Here is a 19730-nt window from a genome sequence, read left to right on the forward strand (position 1 = left end):
ACCGGCGACCGCCTGGAACCGCGCACCGAATTTTGAGGCAGATTTTGACCTGCCCACACTATCTTGCCGCGTTTTTTGCCTGCGGCGATTGAGGACAGCAGACAGAAAACGCAGCGAAAAATGCATTTTCTGCCTCCCATTGATTTCGATGGGAGGTCAGAGGCAGAACCGCGGCAAGAAAGGACATGCTGCTTTTTCTTTTTTCCGCGACTGGCTCCCATTGATTTCAGATTAAATCAATGGGAGGCGGTTTTGGAAGTTTTTTGGTGCTGATTCTGACGCAGTGTCCGAGTCAATATCAAGGCCCAAAAACTCTGAACTGGGCCTTATTGTTAGGGCTTATTCAGACGAACGTGTAATACGTCCGTGAAACGTGTGTGATTTTCACGCGCCTTGCACGGACCTATGTTACTCTATGGTGCCGTGCAGACTGTCAGTGATTTTCACGCAGCGCGAGTCCGCTGCGTAAAACTCACGACATGTCCGATATTTGTGCATTGTTCGCGCATCACGCACCCATTGAAGTCAATGGGTGCGTGAAAATCACGCCCAGCGCTTCCGCAGCCGTATAAACTATGAATGAAAACAGAAAAGCACCACGTGCTACAAACATACAAACAGAGTGTCATAATGATGGCGGCTGCGGGAAAATCACGCAACCGCGCATCATACGCTGCTGACACACGGAGCTGTTATGGACCTTTTGCAAGCGCAAAACGCCACGTTTTTGCGCGCGCAAAAAGCACACGCTTGTGTAAATCCGGCCTTAGGGTAGGAACACACTAGGCATGAACACTGCGGATTTTATGCAACACATTTTATTGTGTAAAATCCGCAGCGTATTACAGTCGCAGCAGAGTGGATGAGATTTGAACAAATCTCATCCACACGCTGCAAAAATAATGGACCTGCAGTGTGACTGCAGTCGCATGTCAATGTATTCTGTGGAATCGCCGCTCCTCTGTTGCGGAAATGCTGCGGTTCTGCCGCAAAAATCACAAATGAGAAAAAAAAAAAAAGGCACTTTTTTAAATTTATAAAAAAAGTTTAGACTTGCCCCGGCCGTAGTCCTGGTGACGCGATCCTCTATTCTTAGCGTAGCCCCGCCTCCTGTCATGACGTTTCATCCCATGTGACTGCTGCAGCGGTCACATGGTCTACAGCGTCATCCCAGGAGGCGGGGCTACGTTCAGAAGAGAGAGATGCGTCACTTAAACTACGGCCGGGGTAAGTCTAAACTTTTTTTTCCCTGCAGGATTCCCGCAGCGGACACGCCTCAGGAAACCTGCGCCACTATTTGGTGCGGTTTTGCTGGCGGAATTCCCTGCGGCTCCCGGGATAAGCTGTGTCGTTTTACTCAGCATATCCGCCTAGTGTGTCCCTTATGATGTCAATCCTGGAGCTGCTGCCGCTCTCTAAATAGGCAGTTGGTCCAGTAGAATTTGAAATTATTTTTTTTTGTGAACCAGCTTAAAAAAATACAAAACTTTTGTGTTAGGGCTTGTTCACATCACCGTTCGCTTCCGCTCCGGGGTTCCTTCTGAGGTTTCTGTCGGGTGAACCCCGCAACGGAAAGTGAAAGTGATAGCACAGCTTCCGTTTCCATCACCATTAGCGCAGTCGACTGCGCTATTAATTCCGTCCGAAAACCAGCCGGAATGGTGACGAACGGAAACCATTAGCGATGTTTCCGTCACCATTGAGATCAATGGTGACTGAAACGGAAGCTGTGCTGTCACTTTCACTTTCCGTTGCGGGGTTCACCCGACAGAAACCTCAGACGGAACCCCGGAGCGGTGGTTCGTCACCATTCCGGCTGGTTTTCGGACGGAATTAATAGCGCAGTCGACTGCGCTAATGGTGATGGAAACGGAAGCTGTGCTGTCACTTTCACTTTCCTCAGACGGAAACCTCAGACGGAACCCCGGAGCGGAAGCGAACAGTGATGTGAACAGGCCCTAACACAAAAGTTTTGTATTTTTTTAAGCTGGTTCACAAAAAAATAATAATTCCAAATTCTACTGGACCAACTGCCTATTTAGAGACCGGCAGCAGCTCCAGGAGCGACATCATAAGGGACACACTAGGCGGATATGCTGAGTAAAACTCCACAGCTTATCCCGGGAGCCGCAGGGAATTCTGCCAGCAAAACCGCACCAAATAGCGGCGCAGGTTTCGTGAGGCGTGTCCGCTGCGGGAATCCTGCAGGGAAAAAAAAGTTTAGACTTGCCAGGGCCGTAGTCCTGGTGACGCATCTCTCTCTTCTGAACGTAGCCCCGCCTCCTGGGATGACGCTGTAGACCATGTGACCGCTGCATCAGTCACATGGGATGAAACGTCATGACAGGAGGCCGGGCTGCGCTAAGAATAGAGGATCGCGTCACCAGGACTACGGCCGGGGGAAGTCTAAACTTTATCAATTTAAAAAAGTACCTTTTTTTTCTTCTCTTGTGTGATTTTTGCGGCAGAACCGCAGCATTTCCGCAACAGAGGAGCGGCGATTCCACAGAATAAATTGACATGCGACTTAAAAAGCCAAAGCCACACGGCAGTTCCATTTTTTTTGCAGCGTGTGGATGAGATTTGTTAAAATCTCATCCACTCGGCTGCGACTGTAATACGCTGCGGATTTTCCACAATAAAATGTGTTGCATAAAATCTGCAGTGTTCATGCCTAGTGTGTTCCTACCCTAAGGCCGGATTTACACAAGCGTGTGCTTTTTGCACGCGCAAAAAAACGTGGCGTTTTGCACATGCAAAAGTTCCATAACAGCTCCGTGTGTCAGCAGCGTATGATGCGCGGCTGCGTGATTTTCGCGCAGCCGCCATCATTATGACACTCTGTTTGTATGTTTGTAGCACGTGGTGCTTTTCTGTTTTCATTCATAGTTTATACTGCTGCGGGAGTGCTGAGCGTGATTTTCACCCACCCATTGACTTCAATGGGTGCGTGATGCGCGAACAATGCACCAATATAGGACATGTCGTGAGTTTTACGCAGCGGACACACGCTGCGTGAAAATCACTGACAGTCTGCACGGCACCATAGAGTAACATAGGTCCGTGCGAGGCGCGTGAAAATCACGCGCGTTGCACGGACGTATTACACGTTCGTCTGAATAAGCCCTAACAATAAGGCCCAGTTCGCAGAGTTTTTGGGCCTTGATATTGACTCGGACACTGCGTCAGAATCAGCACCAAACAACTTCCAAAACCGCCTCCCATTGATTTAATCTGAAATCAATGGGAGCCAGTCGCGGAAAAAAGAAAAAGCAGCACGTCCTTTCTTGCCGCGGTTCCGCCTCTGACCTGCCATCGAAATCAATGGGAGGCAGAAAATGCATTTTTCGCTGCGTTTTTTGTCTGCTGTCCTCAATCGCCGCGAGCAAAAAACGCAGCAAAAAAACGCGGCAAGATAGTGTGGGCAGGGCAAAATCTGCCTCAAAATTCTTTAAGGAATTTTGAGGCAGATTTTCTTTTGCCTGCAAAATACTGTGTGAACAGGGCCATACATAAACCACACTTTGAGATAATTTACTCACTGTCAGAAGAGCTGCTCCCACTCCAGTCCTCTTCCGGCGATGTCTTCCAGGGGAGGTCTTCGGTCCAGACGTCCAGTCCTTCACCTCCAGCCAGGCTCCAGGTAAGTTTTGTCCATGTGGGTCCGCGGCTGCGCGCGCTTCGTTCGCGGGTGCGCGGGCGGCCGGTCGCGGGTGCGCGCGCGGGCGGTCTCCAGTGCGGGCGTTCGTGGATGCGCGCTCGCGGGTGCTCACGCGCGGGAGTTTCATTGTGCGCGCGATCGGGTGCGCGCGCGCGCGCGGGCGGACGGTTTGACGGCCCCCCATGATGAGGGGAGGGGGCCCGCAGCAGCAGCTCACGACATTCTTTTGGTGAAAAAAACGGGCCCCATTGCAGGGGCCCGTTTTTTCCTACCAAAAGAATGTCGAGGCAGTTGCCGGGCCCCCCTTTCAATTAGGTTTGGCCGGGCCCCTCACACCACTACCCCTAATACCCCCCTGATGGCGGCCCTGAGGGCATCTGACAATAGGTTTTCCAAACTAAACAACCACTTCAAGGACTGGTTTACCCGGCTGCATCTTATCAGAGGATAGTGGAAAAACGTTTCATCTTCCCTCAGCAACTCCTTTTTGGCTAAAATACAGGGGGGGGGGGGGGGGGGGTTTAAAATCAGATCATGTAAATAATCCTTAAATGAAATGCTATAAGAGCTGGCCCCTTATGTCAAATCGTAAAATTCTATTCAGCGGTTTCTTAGAGGGGTTCTCACATCTTGGACCATCCCTATAGTGACATATGCCTATACAGTGGCATACACCTGAGGCGTATGTCAGCAGATCCTCCGGCTGTATACCTCAGACAAATGTCCTAAACGCTGCGTGAACACAGCCGTAGAATGAAGCCGCCACAGTAATCAAATGATCGTCACAGGTCTAACTTCTCTATCACTGGGGAAGTTTAGTGCAGCAGTTTATTTCCCCTGTAGTGGCCACTGCAGGTGACATCTAGTATTACATCGTTGACCAGTCAAATGAGTGAATGTATTACTACTTGGTCAGGATAAGTACCTCCAGAGAAACTAGTGGTGAATGTAGGATGATTGTAATGAAAACTCCTTTTAGTGCCAAAAACATTGTTTCATACCACCGATAGTTTGTTGTGGTTTTAAAAATTGCAATGTGTAAATGTATCTTTTCTACCTCTGGAAAAGCTGGATGACAATCAATAGGGCTCCAAGTACAGCTCCCAGGAGGGTTGTTACTCAGCTTTCCTAGAGTTCTGAATAACAAGTTATGTAATGGAAATGGGCAGGGGATGTGTAACCATTCAGATGTGTCATTCAGGACACTGGAAAAGAAAGGGCATGGAACAAGCGCAACATAGTGTAGACCCGGCATGAGTGGGTTAGCAGGGAATAGGGGCTCAAGCCGGATCAATTTTAGGTTAGAAAGTCAGGCCTCATGAACGTAATTACGGCCCCATAGACTTCTATTTGCCACGGGTACCTCCCCATATGCTTATGGGAAGGTGCCCGGGCTGTTGAAAAATATAGAACATGTCCTATTTCAGGCCGTAATTACGGCACGGGCAGGCCCATAGAAGTCTATGTTACTCTCGTAATTACGGGTGGCTATGTGTGTGCACCCGTAATTACGGGAGCGTTGCTAGGCGACATCAGGGGATAGTCACTTTCCAGGATGCTGAAAGAGTTAAACGATCAGTGCGAGATAGAGAGAAGCGGCTGCACTGATCGGCAGTAACTCTTTCAGCACCCTGGACAGTGAGTACCATGCGCGGCGCTCACAAAAACCTGCAAAAAAAAAAAGTAAAAGTTAATACTTACCCAGAACTCCCTGGTTCTTCATCGAGTCCGGCCTCCTGGGATGACGTTTCAGCCCATGTGACCGCTGTAGCCAATCACAGGCTGCAGCGGTCACATGGACTGCCGCGTCATCCAGGGATGTTGGACTGGATGTCAAAAGAGGGACGCGTCACCAAGACAACGGCCGGGGTACGTATGAACGTCTTTTACTTACAATCGCTGCGTTCCGCTGCGGAAACTCTGCCCGAAATGGCTGCCCCTTCTCTCTATCCCGCACTGATAGAGAGAAGGGGCTGCCGATTAGTGCAGTGCAATTTTGCAGAGAAAACGTGTCCGTAAATACGAGTGGAATACTGGTGACAACAGACCCATATTTACGGGCACGGGTCCGTAAATACTGGTGGAATATGGGTCGAATATGTGTGACAAAGTACCCGTATATACGCCAGTATTTACGGGCGGGAAAAAAAATACGTTCGTGTGAATGGGGCCTCAGGGCAAGGTCAGGGAGGGGTAGCAGGAGGGGGAGCTAGAGAGAAGGGATTGGTTAATAAACTGGCCCCCCTTCTCTTTGTTTGTGTGTTACCTTTTTCTTAGGGCCAGTTCAAATCACTGTTCTCTTTCCGGGGTTCCATCGGAGGTTTCCGTCGGGTGAACCCCGCAACGGAAAGTCAAACTCAAACCACAGCTTCCGTTTCCATCACCATTGATATTAATGGTGACGGAAACATCGCTAATGGTTTCCGTTCGTCATCATTCCGGCAGGTTTCCGTTTTAACAACGGAATCAATAGCGCAGTCGACTGCGTTATTGATTCCGTCGGAAAAACGGAAACCTGCCAGAGTGGTGTCGAACGGAAACCATTAGCAATGTTTCCGTCACCATTGATATCAATGGTGATGGAAACAGAAGCTGTGGTTTCAGTTTGACTTTCCGTTGCGGGGTTCACCCGACGGAAACCTCCGATGGAATCCCGGAACGGAAAGCCAACGCTGAAGTGAACAGGCCCTTAGCTACGCCCACGGCTCCTCCCACATTACACGGGAGACCGGAATACAAATGCTCCTGACGAGGAGCAAGGCGCAACGATGATGTGGTTAGGGATGCCGCTGATCAGCCCGACAGCCATACCGGTTCTTCACAACACAGCAGCTCTGAAGACTTATCCGGTGCAAAGGACGAACCCGCCCTGAGATCTTGAGTAGCGGCTGTTCTGGCGCTCGCCCAGAGTAAGCCAGGTCACTTACAACCCTCTACATCCGTTTCCCATCTTACTGTTAGGCCGGGTGGGGAACCTTTGGGGTCTTCTTCAGTCTCCCCTCCTGGTATACATGTGCAAACTGATGTGGTTTCCCAGTTCTTGGTGGGGTTTCGTCATTTTCTCCAGCGCTGTGTAGGGGTTCCCACAATGTCACAGTCCCCAATTAATGCCTGGTTAGGAGATGAGTACATGAGGCGCTGGTTATTCCAGCAAGCGCCACTGGGGCTCCGCTGGCGCCCACTCAGTCGCCCTCCCTTCAAGTCACTCTAGTGATTACACATGACATTCCCACGGATATGGTTCGACTAGATGCCGCAGCTCGTGGCAAAGTTTATGTTCACCTAAGCGCACGTTTAAAACAGTAAGTCAGAGAAAAAATATGGGAGGACGATTATGTGGAAATTTTTTCTCTGCTTCCATTTGAAGAGTTTAACTTAGATAGGATAAAACATCTTGACACCAAAAAAGATGAAGAAAAACGCTGATATAGATTAATCCCCCGTACATTTGCTAACTGGCTTCAGGCCTTTGTCATTCTCACCAGCGTCATTGTCGAGAAGGCACCCCAAAATTGCTCCCTACTTTTCTGCTATCTTGATTCTATAGGAGGGGCTTACCACGTTTACGGGGGCACTGCATGGCTGCACTACGACAAACAATTTAGTCAGAGAAAAGCTGTGCGCCCCTCCGTACGCTGGGACCATAAGAATATCAGCTTAAGGATTCGGCTCATGGTTGCTGCTCGGCTGCCTCCTATGTCCTTTCGCTAAGAGGCCGGAGCCTCTGCCAATGGGCAGTCGGCCTCGGCCTCACAGCGAGACGGTTATTGCTGGCAGTTTGACGAAGGGCAGTGTCGCTTCGGCAATAACTGCCGCTTCAAGAATGAGTGCTCACATTGCAGCAGTTATAAAAAGACCAGCGGCAAACCAAGTGACACTGGTAAGAAAAGGGACGACACCGGTAATAATGGACGAGATGAAGCCTTATCTAAATAGGTACCCGGATAGACATGCAGCGATATTTTCGGAAAACGGTTTTCGCTTCGGTTTTGAAATTGAATTTTTTCCTGATTCCCCTGGTTTTTCATCCTCGGAACTTGAAGTCCACTAGGTTGCACCCGCAGGTAGTCACGACTAAATTGTAAAAAGAGGTTGCACTAGGCAGGATGGCGGGTCCATGTGGGGACCCGCCATGGCCACATTTATGTGTTTTGCCCTTGGGAGTAGTACCAAAAAAGGAACCCAAATTTAGGTTAATCCATCACCTGTCTTACCCCAGAGGATACTCCGTGAATGACGGAATAAGCGATGACTTTTGCTCTGTTTCGTATGTCTCATTTGACAAGGTCACTGACTGGGTGCGCCGGTGCGGTTTCGGGGCCCTCATGGCTAAGACAGATGTGGAATCCGACTGTTGCCGGTGCATCCAGACAGTTTTCATCTCAATTATTTGGGAGTTTCAGTGACTGCTCATCTAAAAAAGTCCAATTGTGGAGGCTTCAGTCAGTCCTTGGCAAGCTAAATTTTGCTTGCCGCATAATCCCCATGGGGCGAATCTTTGCCTGACGCCTGGCGGCAGCAACTGCCGGCGTTAGGAGTCCCTTACATTTTATTCGATTGACGTTAGAACACAAGGCGGATTTAGAAGTATGGATCTCTTTTTTGGCACAATACAATTGCAAGTCCCTGTGGCAGGAGAATTTGACAGACAACAGTAAGTTGGCCCCATATACAGACGCCGCCGGAAGTTTTGGGTACAGCACATACTTTCAAGGTTCTTGGATGGCAGGCGAGTGGCCGTCAGAATTGAGACACGAGGGTCTCTTACGCAATATGATGCTGCTGGAAATGTTTCCGATAGTAGCGGCATGGGAGGTCTGCTATTTTAGGCCTCATGCACACGAACGTATTTTTGTCCTCCCGTAAATACTGGGCTAAATACGGGTCCTTGGTCACACGTATTCGACCCGTATTGCACCAGTATTTACGGGCACGTTTTCGCTGCAAAATTGCACTGCAGTAATCGGCAGCCTCTTCTCTCTATCAGTGCAGGATAGAGAGAAGGGGCAGCCCTTCCCGTAGTAAAAGTAAAAGAAATTCATACTTACCCGGCCGTTGTCTTGGTGATGCGTCCCTCTCTTGACATCCAGTCCGACCTCCCTGGATGACGCGGCAGTCCATGTGACCGCTGCAGCCTGTGATTGGCCTGTGATTGGCTGCAGCGGTCACTTGGACTGAAACGTCATCCCAGGAGGCCGGACTGGAGGAAGAAGCAGGGAGTTCTCGGTAAGTTTGAACTTCTATTTTTTTTTACAGGTTGATGTATATTGTGATCGGAAGTCACTGTCCAGGGTGCTGAAACAGTTACTGCCGATCGCTTAACTCTTTCAGCACCCTGGACAGTGACTATTTACTGACGTCGTCTAGCAACGCTCCCGTAATTACAGGTGCACACACGTAGTCACCCGTAATTACGGGAGCCCCATAGACTTCTATAGGCTGCCCGTGCCGTAATTGCGGCCTGAAATAGGACATGTTCTATATTTTTTAACGCCCCGGGCACCTTCCCGTAAGCATACGGGGAGGTACCCGTGGCCAATAGAAGTCTATGGGCCCGTAATTACGTTTTTACGTTCGTGTGCATGGGGCCTAACTGTGATAATTTATCTGTCGTCCAAGCCATCAACAATTTGTCTGCTTCTCCCCCGGTTATTCGATTGTTTCGCCATCTAGTTTTGGCGTGTTTGTCATTGAATTTGTGGTTGTCTGCGAAACATGTCCCAGGTGTCCATAACGCCATGGCTGATTCGTTTTCAGTGACACAGATTTCGCATGTTGGCGCCGGCCGCGGAGCAGCATGGGACTTCTTGCCCTTAACATCTTTGGGGCTTGGCCTTCGGACTGCCTTAGCCCTTACCGGAAGGTCGCTCAGCGATGGAACTTGGAACCTTTATATCAAGATTTGGCAAGAATGGGTTGCTATATGTAGGGAGGTAGGTGGTGACCCCTTATCTGACACTTCATTGCCGATTTTATTATAGTTGATTGGGGATTCTTTCAGCAAGGGGATCTCTAAAACAGGCACCCAGCGCCACATGGCGGGACTCGCCTTCTGGTTTAAAAATTTGACTGATAATACTAAAAAAATTTTAGTTCGGCGAGCACTAAGGGGGTAGAGTAATAACGCCAGGGTGCCTGATACTAGAAAACCTGTTTCCTTTTCCCTCCTAGTTAGGATAGTTACACATCTGCCTGAAGTTTGTCTGGGTTCATATGAGAGTATTTTGTTACTCATGACGGTCTGCAACGTTCAGACCTGCTTTGTTCGTCAGAGAGGATCATTTGCCGGATACGCCGCTCAAAAACGCACCAGTAAGGGTATTCAGTTTGCTTAGTATTCTGTATCTGGTTTGGTGGCCTGCCCGGCACACTGTTTAGATGTTTTTCTGAATATTATAACCAGTGGGTTGAAGGGTCTTTTGATTCATGCAGATGGCAGGGCGCTTTCTCGTTATCAATTCATTGCTGTTTTCAAGAAGGTGCTTCTACATTTAGGCCTTCCTAGCCAACATTTTTATTCCCACTCATTTAGAATAGGTGCAGCAACTGAGGCGGCACGGTGGGGCCTGCCCGAGAAGGTGGTGATGCATATTGGCAGGAGGGAGTAAAGACGATACAGAAGTTATGTTACGCCTCAATTGTTGTAGACCCCTCTTCTTTTTCCACCCCTCCCCCCCACCTTTTCTCTATTTTATTTCCTTCTTCCTTTCATGACTTCTTTCCTCCATGACTTATTTCCTTCTTTAGATGATGAGCCCGCTTTGATCTGGATCCTAGGACATTCTTATGTCTACTGGGGTGCCCTGGGAGCCGAGGTCAGACCTGATGGAAGACAACTGGGCTTCCACCGGAGTAAAGCGCAAGTACGCTGGATAGGCATGCATGGCATGCTTTGGAGCAGTGTCCGTCCCGAGCTTCATTTTCATTCCACATTAGACCGCCCCCTGGACATTTTGCTTCCTCACATTGGAGGCAACAACCTTGGCGTTAGATCTTCTAGAGAACTGGCCCGCGATATTAAATTTGACCTCCTTCGCCTTTGGTCGTTGTTTCCAGAGTGATATTAATTTGGTCGGAGATGGTTTCCCGTTTGCATTGGCACTACGTGAGATCAGTTGACGGAATTAACAAGGCAAGGCGTAAGTTCAACAAGGAGGTTTCTCGCTTCGTAGCCAGAAATGGGGGTTTGGTGGTCTGTCACTGGGATCTGAAGATTCTGGATCCAGTGCTATAGAAGGGTGACAAGGTACACCTCAATGATGTTTGTACGGACATATGGTGTCTGGGCCTCCAAGACGGGATTGAGCGTATTCTTAAGGTGTGGCGGGACTCACATGCATAAGGTTATCCTGCATGATTCGCCTTGGCATTAGGGAGGTCTTCCAGGGCACTTTCAAAAGAGCCGTTTGTTGGAAAGGGGGCCGTCTGAGGTATGGCACCCCTGCTGGTGGATTTTGGATTGTAACGGAACGGTGGTCTTCCCATTCATAAAAGGTTAGGGCTTACAGGGGAAAGGGTGGCGGGGGAGATAGGTAGAATTCATATTCGGTGTGACTCGGCAATACCCTTAGTCAAGATGTTGGCCAGCCCAGTTGGGAGATGTAATGCAGACTATGCTGGTTGACACCCAGCTTTCCCAGAAACTGACATAGCTAACAAACCGCTGAGTAAAAATTGTACTTATTTGAAAGAAGAGGATGACTCATTAGCTGCAACTGATGCTGTGTGGATGACAGGAGGATCTATCATAGTATCAGGAACCTGCCAGTCAGTGTTACATTGTCCATATAGCCCCAAATGGAGGGGAGGGGGAGGGGCTCTATGTGTGGACGTTGCGCTACTTTTGACTTCTTGCTCATTAATAATGGGAGATGCTGTAATAATAATACACTGAATTATATCATCTTGTATTATTTATTGGTCCCAATTTTAGTGAGAGAGTAAAATAAATAACTGTTAGTTTCCTCGACATACGGGAGGTTCTGGGGTCCTTCCTGCATGGGACATCATGGGTTAAATGTCCAGATCGTATTTTCCTGCGGATCCGTTCGTCATTTCTTGAAAATCAATTCTCCTGTGAACAGAAACAGAAGTCATGAGATCTGGAAAACCCATGTCCAGGTATAAAGGTCATCAATGTGACAGCAAGCAGAGGACAATCCCTGATATCCACACGGAGATGATAAATAGATGTTATGTCATTCCAGTAGTCATTCCTTGTCTAATTCAGGACCAAGACATCCTTATATACTCTGTGCTGCTGGGGCACCATTCCCCTTCCACTACATAACTCCCAGTCTGTGACCTCTTACAAGAGCAGCGCACTCCTCTCCTGAAATAATCTGTGCTGCTGGGGTACCATTCCCCTTCCACTACATAACTCCCAGTCTGTGACCTCCCACAAGATCAGCGCACCCTCTCCTGAAATACTCTGTACTGCTGGGGCACCATTCCCCTTCCACTACATAACTCCCAGTTTGTGACCTATTACAAGAGCAGCGCACTCCTCTCCTGAAATAATCTGCTGCTGGGGCACCATTCCCCTTCCACTACATAACTCACAGTCTGTGACCTCCCACAAGATCAGTGCACTCTTCTCCTGAAATACTCTGTGCTGCTAAGGGGCCCTGTTCCTTCCACTTTGTAACGCTGTTTGTGACCTCCCATAAGATCAGCACACTTCTCTCCTAAAATACTCTGCGCTGCTGGGAACCCTGCTTCTTACACTATGTAACTCTCGGTCTGTGACCTCCGCACACTCCTCTCCTGAAATATTCTGTACTGCTGTAAACCCTGCTTCTTCAGGTTTGTAAACCTCTGTCTATGCCCTCCCACAAGATCAGCACACTCCTCTCCTGAAATACTCTGTGCTGATGGGAACCCTGCTCCCACCACTACATAAGTGTTACCTCCTACAAGATGAGCACAGTCCTCTCTGAAATACTCTGTGCTGCAGGCACCACTCCTCCTTCCACTATGTCAATCTGTAAACTCCCACTTTTCTGCATCCCCCTCCTCACATCATGACACTGCCCCATCACATGCAGCCCTGTCCTCACTAACATCAACACCAGAGAACAAATCACTGCCACCCACAGGATCAGCTCACTTCTCTCCTGAAATACTCTGTGCTGCTTTGTAAACTACCTTTCAAATATATTTAAACTTATATCTTGCATTTGATAGCAAACATGGCCGGATGCAGCAGAGAATTGTACTGTGCGGCAGTCCTATAGGGAAATTGTACGAGATAAACACCGCTCCTGGGAAGATGGCGGAGTCTGTCAAGGCCGTGGTTTGGATTCAGTATTTATAGTCCACGGCTCTGTGCAGAGCCTCATCCAGCCCTGGTGATTCAGTGTCCAGGAATGATTACATTTCCAATCCACATCTGCCAGATCCTCTGCCCCCACTGCTGGGAATATACGGGAATACTGGAAGATGGACGGGGAGGGCACTGACTGCCCTGGAAAAGTAATAACCATACTGACCGCTGTGTATAGACATTGCTCCCACAAGTGCCACCCTACAATCCCTATATACTGCATATACCACCGCATTACATCATATTAATAAGAAATGCATCACTGCTTTTAAAAGCCTAATCATCGTGGAAAAAATGTGCAACTTTATCAAATACTTTTTTAAGCTCTTTGCTTGCTGTTAGTGAATAGATACATTCTTGTTTACATCCCAAACTCATCCTGACCTAAAACTTCTCACAGCTGAGGGTTTGTTACAATTGTTTTCTCGCTACAGAAAAAGACTCCAGGCTAATACATTTTAACGGCACATTGTAGCGCATTACACTAAATAGCCAATAGTATGTGAAGAACCCTCAATCAAGCACACAGCCATGCATGCTCCATATACAAACATTACTAGTAGTATGGGTGGTACTGAAGAGCTCAGTGACTTTACACGTGACATTGTTATAGGATGCCACCTTTGCCACAAGTCAGTTTGGAAAATTTTCCATCTGGTAAATCTGCCCCAGTCACCTGTAAGTGCTATTCTTATCTGGTAGATCTGCCCCGGGCACTTGTAAGTGTTATTATTATCTGCTCAATCTGCCCTGGTCACCTGTAAGTGCTATTATTATCTGCTAGATCTGCCCCAGTCATCTGTAAGTGTTATTATTGTCTGCTAGATCTGCCCTGGTAACTTTTAAGTGTTATTATTATCTACTAGATCTGCTCCGGTCACCTGTAAGTGTTATTATTGTCTGCTAGATCTGCCCTGGTCACCTGTAAGTGTTGTTATTATCTGCTCAATCTGCACTCGTCACCTGTAAGTGTTATTATCATCTACTAGATCTGCCCTGGTCACCTGTAAATGTTATTATTCTCTCCTAGATCTGCCCCAGTCAGCTGTAAGAGTTATTATCTGCTAGATCTAACCCGGTCACCTGTAAGTGTTAATATCATCTGCTAGATCTGCCCCGGTCATCTGTAAGTTCTATTATTATCTGCTAGATCTGCCCGGTCACCTGTAAGTGTTATTATTATCTGCTAGATCTGCCCGGGTCACCTGTAAGTGTTATTATTGTCTGCTAGATCTGCCCTGGTCACTTGTAAGTGTTATTATTATCTACTAGATCTGCTCTGGTCACCTGTAAGTATTATTATTGTCTGCTAGATCTGCCCGGTCACCTGTAAGTGTTATTATTATCTGCTCAATCTGCACTCATAACCTGTAAGTGTTATTATCATCTTCTAGATCTGCCCTGGTCACCTGTAAGTGTTATTATTCTCTCCTAGATCTGCCCCAGTCACCTGTAAGCGTTATTATCTGCTAGATCTAACCCGGTCACCTGTAAGTGTTAATATTATCTGCTAGATCTGCCCCTGTCATCAATAAGTTCTATTATTATCTGCTAGATCTGCCCCGGTCATTTGTAAGTGTTATTATTATCTGCTAGATCTGCCCGGGTCACCTGTAAGTGTTATTATTGTCTGCTAGATCTGCCCCGGTCACCTGTAAGTGTTTTGTTTCTACTAGATCCAGTGTCGGACTGGAATACCTTGGGCCCACCAAAGGACATAATTATTGGGGCCCACCCATCAGCTATATAGAAATAATGCGACCACTGTTAATTGTGTAGTAAAACGTGTGTAGTAAACCAAAGACCAATATTACCACCACATAGTGACCATGTAGTGGTAGACACCAGTCCTACAGAGGCGCTCTGCAGACCATATAATATTACACCACATAGTGACCATATAGTGGTAGACACCAGTCCCACACAAGCGCTCTGCAGACCATATAATATTACACCACATAGTGACCATATAGTGGTAGACACCAGCCCCACACAAGCGCTCTGCAGACCATATAATATTACACCACATAGTGACCATATAGTGGTAGACACCAGTCCTACACAGGCTCTCTGCAGACCATATAATATTACACCACATAGTGACCATATAGTGGTAGACACAAGTCCTACAGAGGCGCTCTGCAGACCATATAATATTACACCACATAGTGACCATATAGTGGTAGACACCAGTCCTACACAAGCTCTCTGCAGACCATATAATATTACACCACATAGTGACCATATAGTGGTAGACACCAGCCCCACACAAGCGCTCTGCAGACCATATAATATTACACCACATAGTGACCATATAGTGGTAGACACCAGTCCTACACAGGCTCTCTGCAGACCATATAATATTACACCACATAGTGACCATATAGTGGTAGACACAAGTCCTACAGAGGCGCTCTGCAGACCATATAATATTACACCACATAGTGACCATATAGTGGTAGACACCAGTCCTACACAAGTGCTCTGCAGACCATATAATATTACACCACATAGTGATCATATAGTGGTAGACACCAGTCCCATACAAGCTCTCTGCAGACCATATAATATTACACCACATAGTCACCATATAGTGGCAGACACCAGTCCTATACAAGCGCTCCGCAGACCATATAATATTACACCACATAGTGACCATATAGTGGTAGACACCAGTCCTAAACAAGCGCTCTGCAGACCATATAATATTACATCACATAGTGACCATATAGTGGCAGACACCAGTCCTACACAGGCGCTCTGCAGACCATATAATATTACACCACATAGTGACCATATAGTGGTAGACACCAGTCCTACACAAGCGCTCTGCAAACCATATAATATGACACCACATAGTGACCATATAGTGGTAGACACCAGTCCTACACAAGCGCTCTGCAGACCATATAATATTACACCACATAGTGACCATATAGTGGTAGACACCAGTCCTACACAAGCGCCCTGCAGACCATATAATATTACACCACATAGTGACCATATAGTGGTAGACACCAGTCCTACACAGGCGCTCTGCAGACCATATAATATTACACCACATAGTGACCATATAGTGGTAGACACCGGTCCTACACAAGCACTCTGCAGACCATATAATATTACACCACATAGTGACCATATAGTGGTAGACACCAGTCCTACACAAGCGCTCTGCAGACCATATAATATTACACCACATAGTGACCATATAGTGGCAGACACCAGTCCTACACAAGCACTCTGCAGACCATATAATATTACACCACATAGTGACCATATAGTGGTAGACACCAGTGCTACACAGGCGCTCTGCAGACCATTTAATATTACACCACATAGTGACCATATAGTGGTAGACACCAGTCCTACACAAGCGCTCTGCAGACCATATAATATTACTCCACATAGTGACCATATAGTGGTAGACACCAGTCCTACACAAGCGCTCTGCAGACCATATAATATTACACCACATAGTGACCATATAGTGGTAGACACCAGTCCTACACAAGCGCCCTGCAGACCATATAATATTACACCACATAGTGACCATATAGTGGTAGACACCAGTCCTACACAGGCGCTCTGCAGACCATATAATATTACACCACATAGTGACCATATAGTGGTAGACACCAGTCCTACACAAGCGCCCTGCAGACCATATAATATTACACCACATAGTGACCATATAGTGGTAGACACCAGTCCTACACAGGCGCTCTGCAGACCATATAATATTACACCACATAGTGACCATATAGTGGTAGACACCAGGCCTATACAAGCGCTCTGCAGACCGTATAACTTAAAGGAGTTTTCCCATATTAGACATTTATCGCATATCCACAGGAAATGCCAAAAATGTCTGATGGATGCGGGTCCCAGCTCTGGGACCTGCACCTATATCAAGAACTGACCACAGAATCCAGGTGGAGACCAGAGAAGAAGGTCACGCGTGCGCGCAGCTCTCTGCATTCTGTTCAATGGGAGTTACAGAAACAGCCGAGCAAGAGTTGCTCGGCAGTTTCCATAACAACCATACAACCGAAAAGAGAGAGCTGCGCGCACGCGTGACTCTCTCTCCACTAGTCTCCGCCTGGATTCTGCGGTAAGTTCTTGATATAGGTGCAGGTCCCAGAGATGGGACCCGCATCTATCAGAAAAAAAATTTTGGGCATTTCTTGTAGATATGCCAGAAATGACTAAGATGGGAAAACTCCTCTAATACAATAGAGTGAAATTTAGTGACTCACCGGTGACGTCTTCTCAGATTGGAGTCATTCACTTTTCCTTTTCTTCCTTATCTGGTCCAAATTGCCCTGATGCCTTCTCCCGACTACGAATCGCCTCTGCAGAATTTGCTTCTAGCTTTTCTAGCACCTCCCCACCCTCTACAAAAACCTATAAACCTCATCCTTTATAGTGTCCCAGATGGAAATAATGCCCCCTTGGTGCCACACACTATAATAGTACCCCCTTTAGGCCCCTCAATAATAATAGTGCCACACAGCTCCCTGTAGATAGTGCCACACACAGCCCTCCTCTTGTAGTGCCACACACAGCCCCCTAGTAGATAGTGCCACACAGCCCTCCACCCCTGTATAGTGCCACACAACCCCCAGTAGATAGTGCCACACAGCACTCTAGTAGATAGCGCCACACAGACCCCTAGTAGATAGCGCCACACAGCCCCCCAGGAAATAGCTCCACACAGCCCCCATAGTAGATAGTGCCACACAGCTCCCCCAGTAGATAGTGCCACACAGTCCCCCAGTAGATAACGCCACACAGCACCCCTAGTAGATAGCGCCACACAGACCCCCAAGTAGACAGCATCACACTGCCCCCCTAGTAGGTAGCACCACACTGCCCCCCAGTAGATAGCGCCACACAGCCCCCCTCCCTAGTAAAAAGCGCAACACAGTCAACCCCCCCAAAAGAATTGTACTTGCCTAGCCTCGTTCTCGCGATCGACGGAGTGGTCCACCATCTCAGATGGGACCCTTGCGTAGGCCAGCGTGATGCAGTGACGTCATCACACCGGCCTGCGCAGGGACCTAGTCCCAGCGTCTTATAGGCTGCAGGCCTAATGTGGCCTGCAGCCTATACTATTCAATTATATCTCCATCCTGAGGACGCAGATACAATTGAATGTGGCCGTGGCTAGTACCGGGGTCCCCTCCAGTGCTAGCGACGCTACCGGCCATGAGGGGGCCCGTGCCTCCCAGCCCATAAGTGTTATGGGCCGGGCGGCGTGGGCCCTCTTATGCCGTGGGCCCCATAGCGGCCGCTATGGCTGCTATAGTCGGCCAGGGGCCCTGAGAGGATGGGGTCCTGGGCAATTTCCCAGTTCCCCCCCTAACGCCAGCCCTGCCTACAAGAGTAAGCAGCGGGGCAGGGAGAGAATGTATCTCTGCTCCATTGCCGGATAAAAGCAGCTCGCTGCCTGGGCCCACCGGAGGATCCTCCTGTCCTCCGGTGCGCCAGTCTACCACTGACTAGATCTGCCCGGTCACCTGTAAGTGTTATTATTAGTATCTGCTAGATCTGCCCTGGTCACCTGTTAGTGCTATTATTATGAATCTATAAAGAATAGATGCTACAATGACCAAGAATATAGAAAATGTAAGTCTTTATTAAAGTGAACAATGAAAATTGAATACAGATAAAAAGGATCACACCTTGTGTGGCTCCAAGGATGAAAAGCTAAAGATAAAAACTGCCTCCAAAGAAACTATATAGACCTAATATGATGAAAAAGATACATGTATAAGTACAAAAGTACCAAGTAACACAAGTAATATGCAACCATAAGAGTAATGTAACTAATGGAGGGTCAGTATAGAATTGAGACTAGGTAATAACATAGAAAATGCAAATAGGTGTCTAGGGACATAACGTACCCATATTAAATGCAGGAGTAACTTCACAGTGGACGTCCGCCCCAACATGGGTTTCGGCGCTAAATGCCTTCGTCTGGGATCTTGTGCATTTTTGTCTGGGCTATTGGATCCGCGCTGATATTTTGGTTTATTTATATGTAAGTGCTATTATTATCTGCTAGATCTGCTCTGGTCATCTGTAAGTGCTACTATTATCTGCTAGATCTGCCCCAGTCACCTTTAAGTGTTATTATTATCTGCTAGATCTGCTATGGTCATCTGTAAGTTTTATTATTATCTGCTAGAACTGCCCCAGTCACCTTTAAGTGTTGTTATTATTATCTGCTAGATCTGCCCCGTCACCTGTAAGTGTTATTATCTGCTAGAGCTCTCTCAGACACCTGTAAGTGCTATTATTATCTGCTGGATCTGCCCCGCTCACCTCTAAGTACTAATATCTGCTAGATTTGCTCCAGCCACCTGTAAGTGTTATTATTATCTGCTAGATCTTCCCTGGTCACCTATGAGTGTTATTATTATCTGCTAGATCTGCCCTGGTTACCTGTAAGTGTTATTATCCTCTGCTAGATCTGCTCCGATTACCTGTAAGTACTAATATCTGCTAGATTTGCCCCAGCCACCTGTAAGTGTTATTATTATCTGCTGGATCTGCCCCGCTCACCTGTAAGTGTTGTTATTATTATCTGCTAGATCAGCCCCGTCACCTGTAAGTGTTATTATTATCTGCTAGATCTGTCTCGGACACCTGTAAGTGCTATTATTATCTCCTAGATCTATCCCAGTCACCTGTAAGTGTTATTATCTGCTAGATCTGACCCGGTCACCTCTAAGTGTT

General features: G+C 47.6%; 1 protein-coding gene across 3 annotated transcripts in view; it reads right to left on the minus strand.

Annotated features, from left to right (window-relative positions):
• Positions 1–11562: 11562 nt before the first annotated feature.
• Positions 11563–19730, minus strand: part of EFHC1 (EF-hand domain containing 1) — a 40782-nt gene continuing 32614 nt past the window's right edge. For 2 of the 3 annotated variants that reach the window (XM_075860890.1, XM_075860889.1), the window contains exon 10: positions 11563–11735. In XM_075860890.1, the coding sequence (XP_075717005.1) occupies positions 11675–11735 (61 nt within the window). In that variant the 3' untranslated portion in view covers positions 11563–11674. Of the gene's footprint in view, positions 11736–18673; positions 18737–19730 lie in introns of all 3 variants that reach the window. The other variant, XR_012883053.1, reaches the window with a different exon arrangement.

This window comes from Rhinoderma darwinii, chromosome 4, assembly GCF_050947455.1.
Source record: "Rhinoderma darwinii isolate aRhiDar2 chromosome 4, aRhiDar2.hap1, whole genome shotgun sequence".
Classification (NCBI taxonomy): domain Eukaryota; kingdom Metazoa; phylum Chordata; class Amphibia; order Anura; family Rhinodermatidae; genus Rhinoderma; species Rhinoderma darwinii.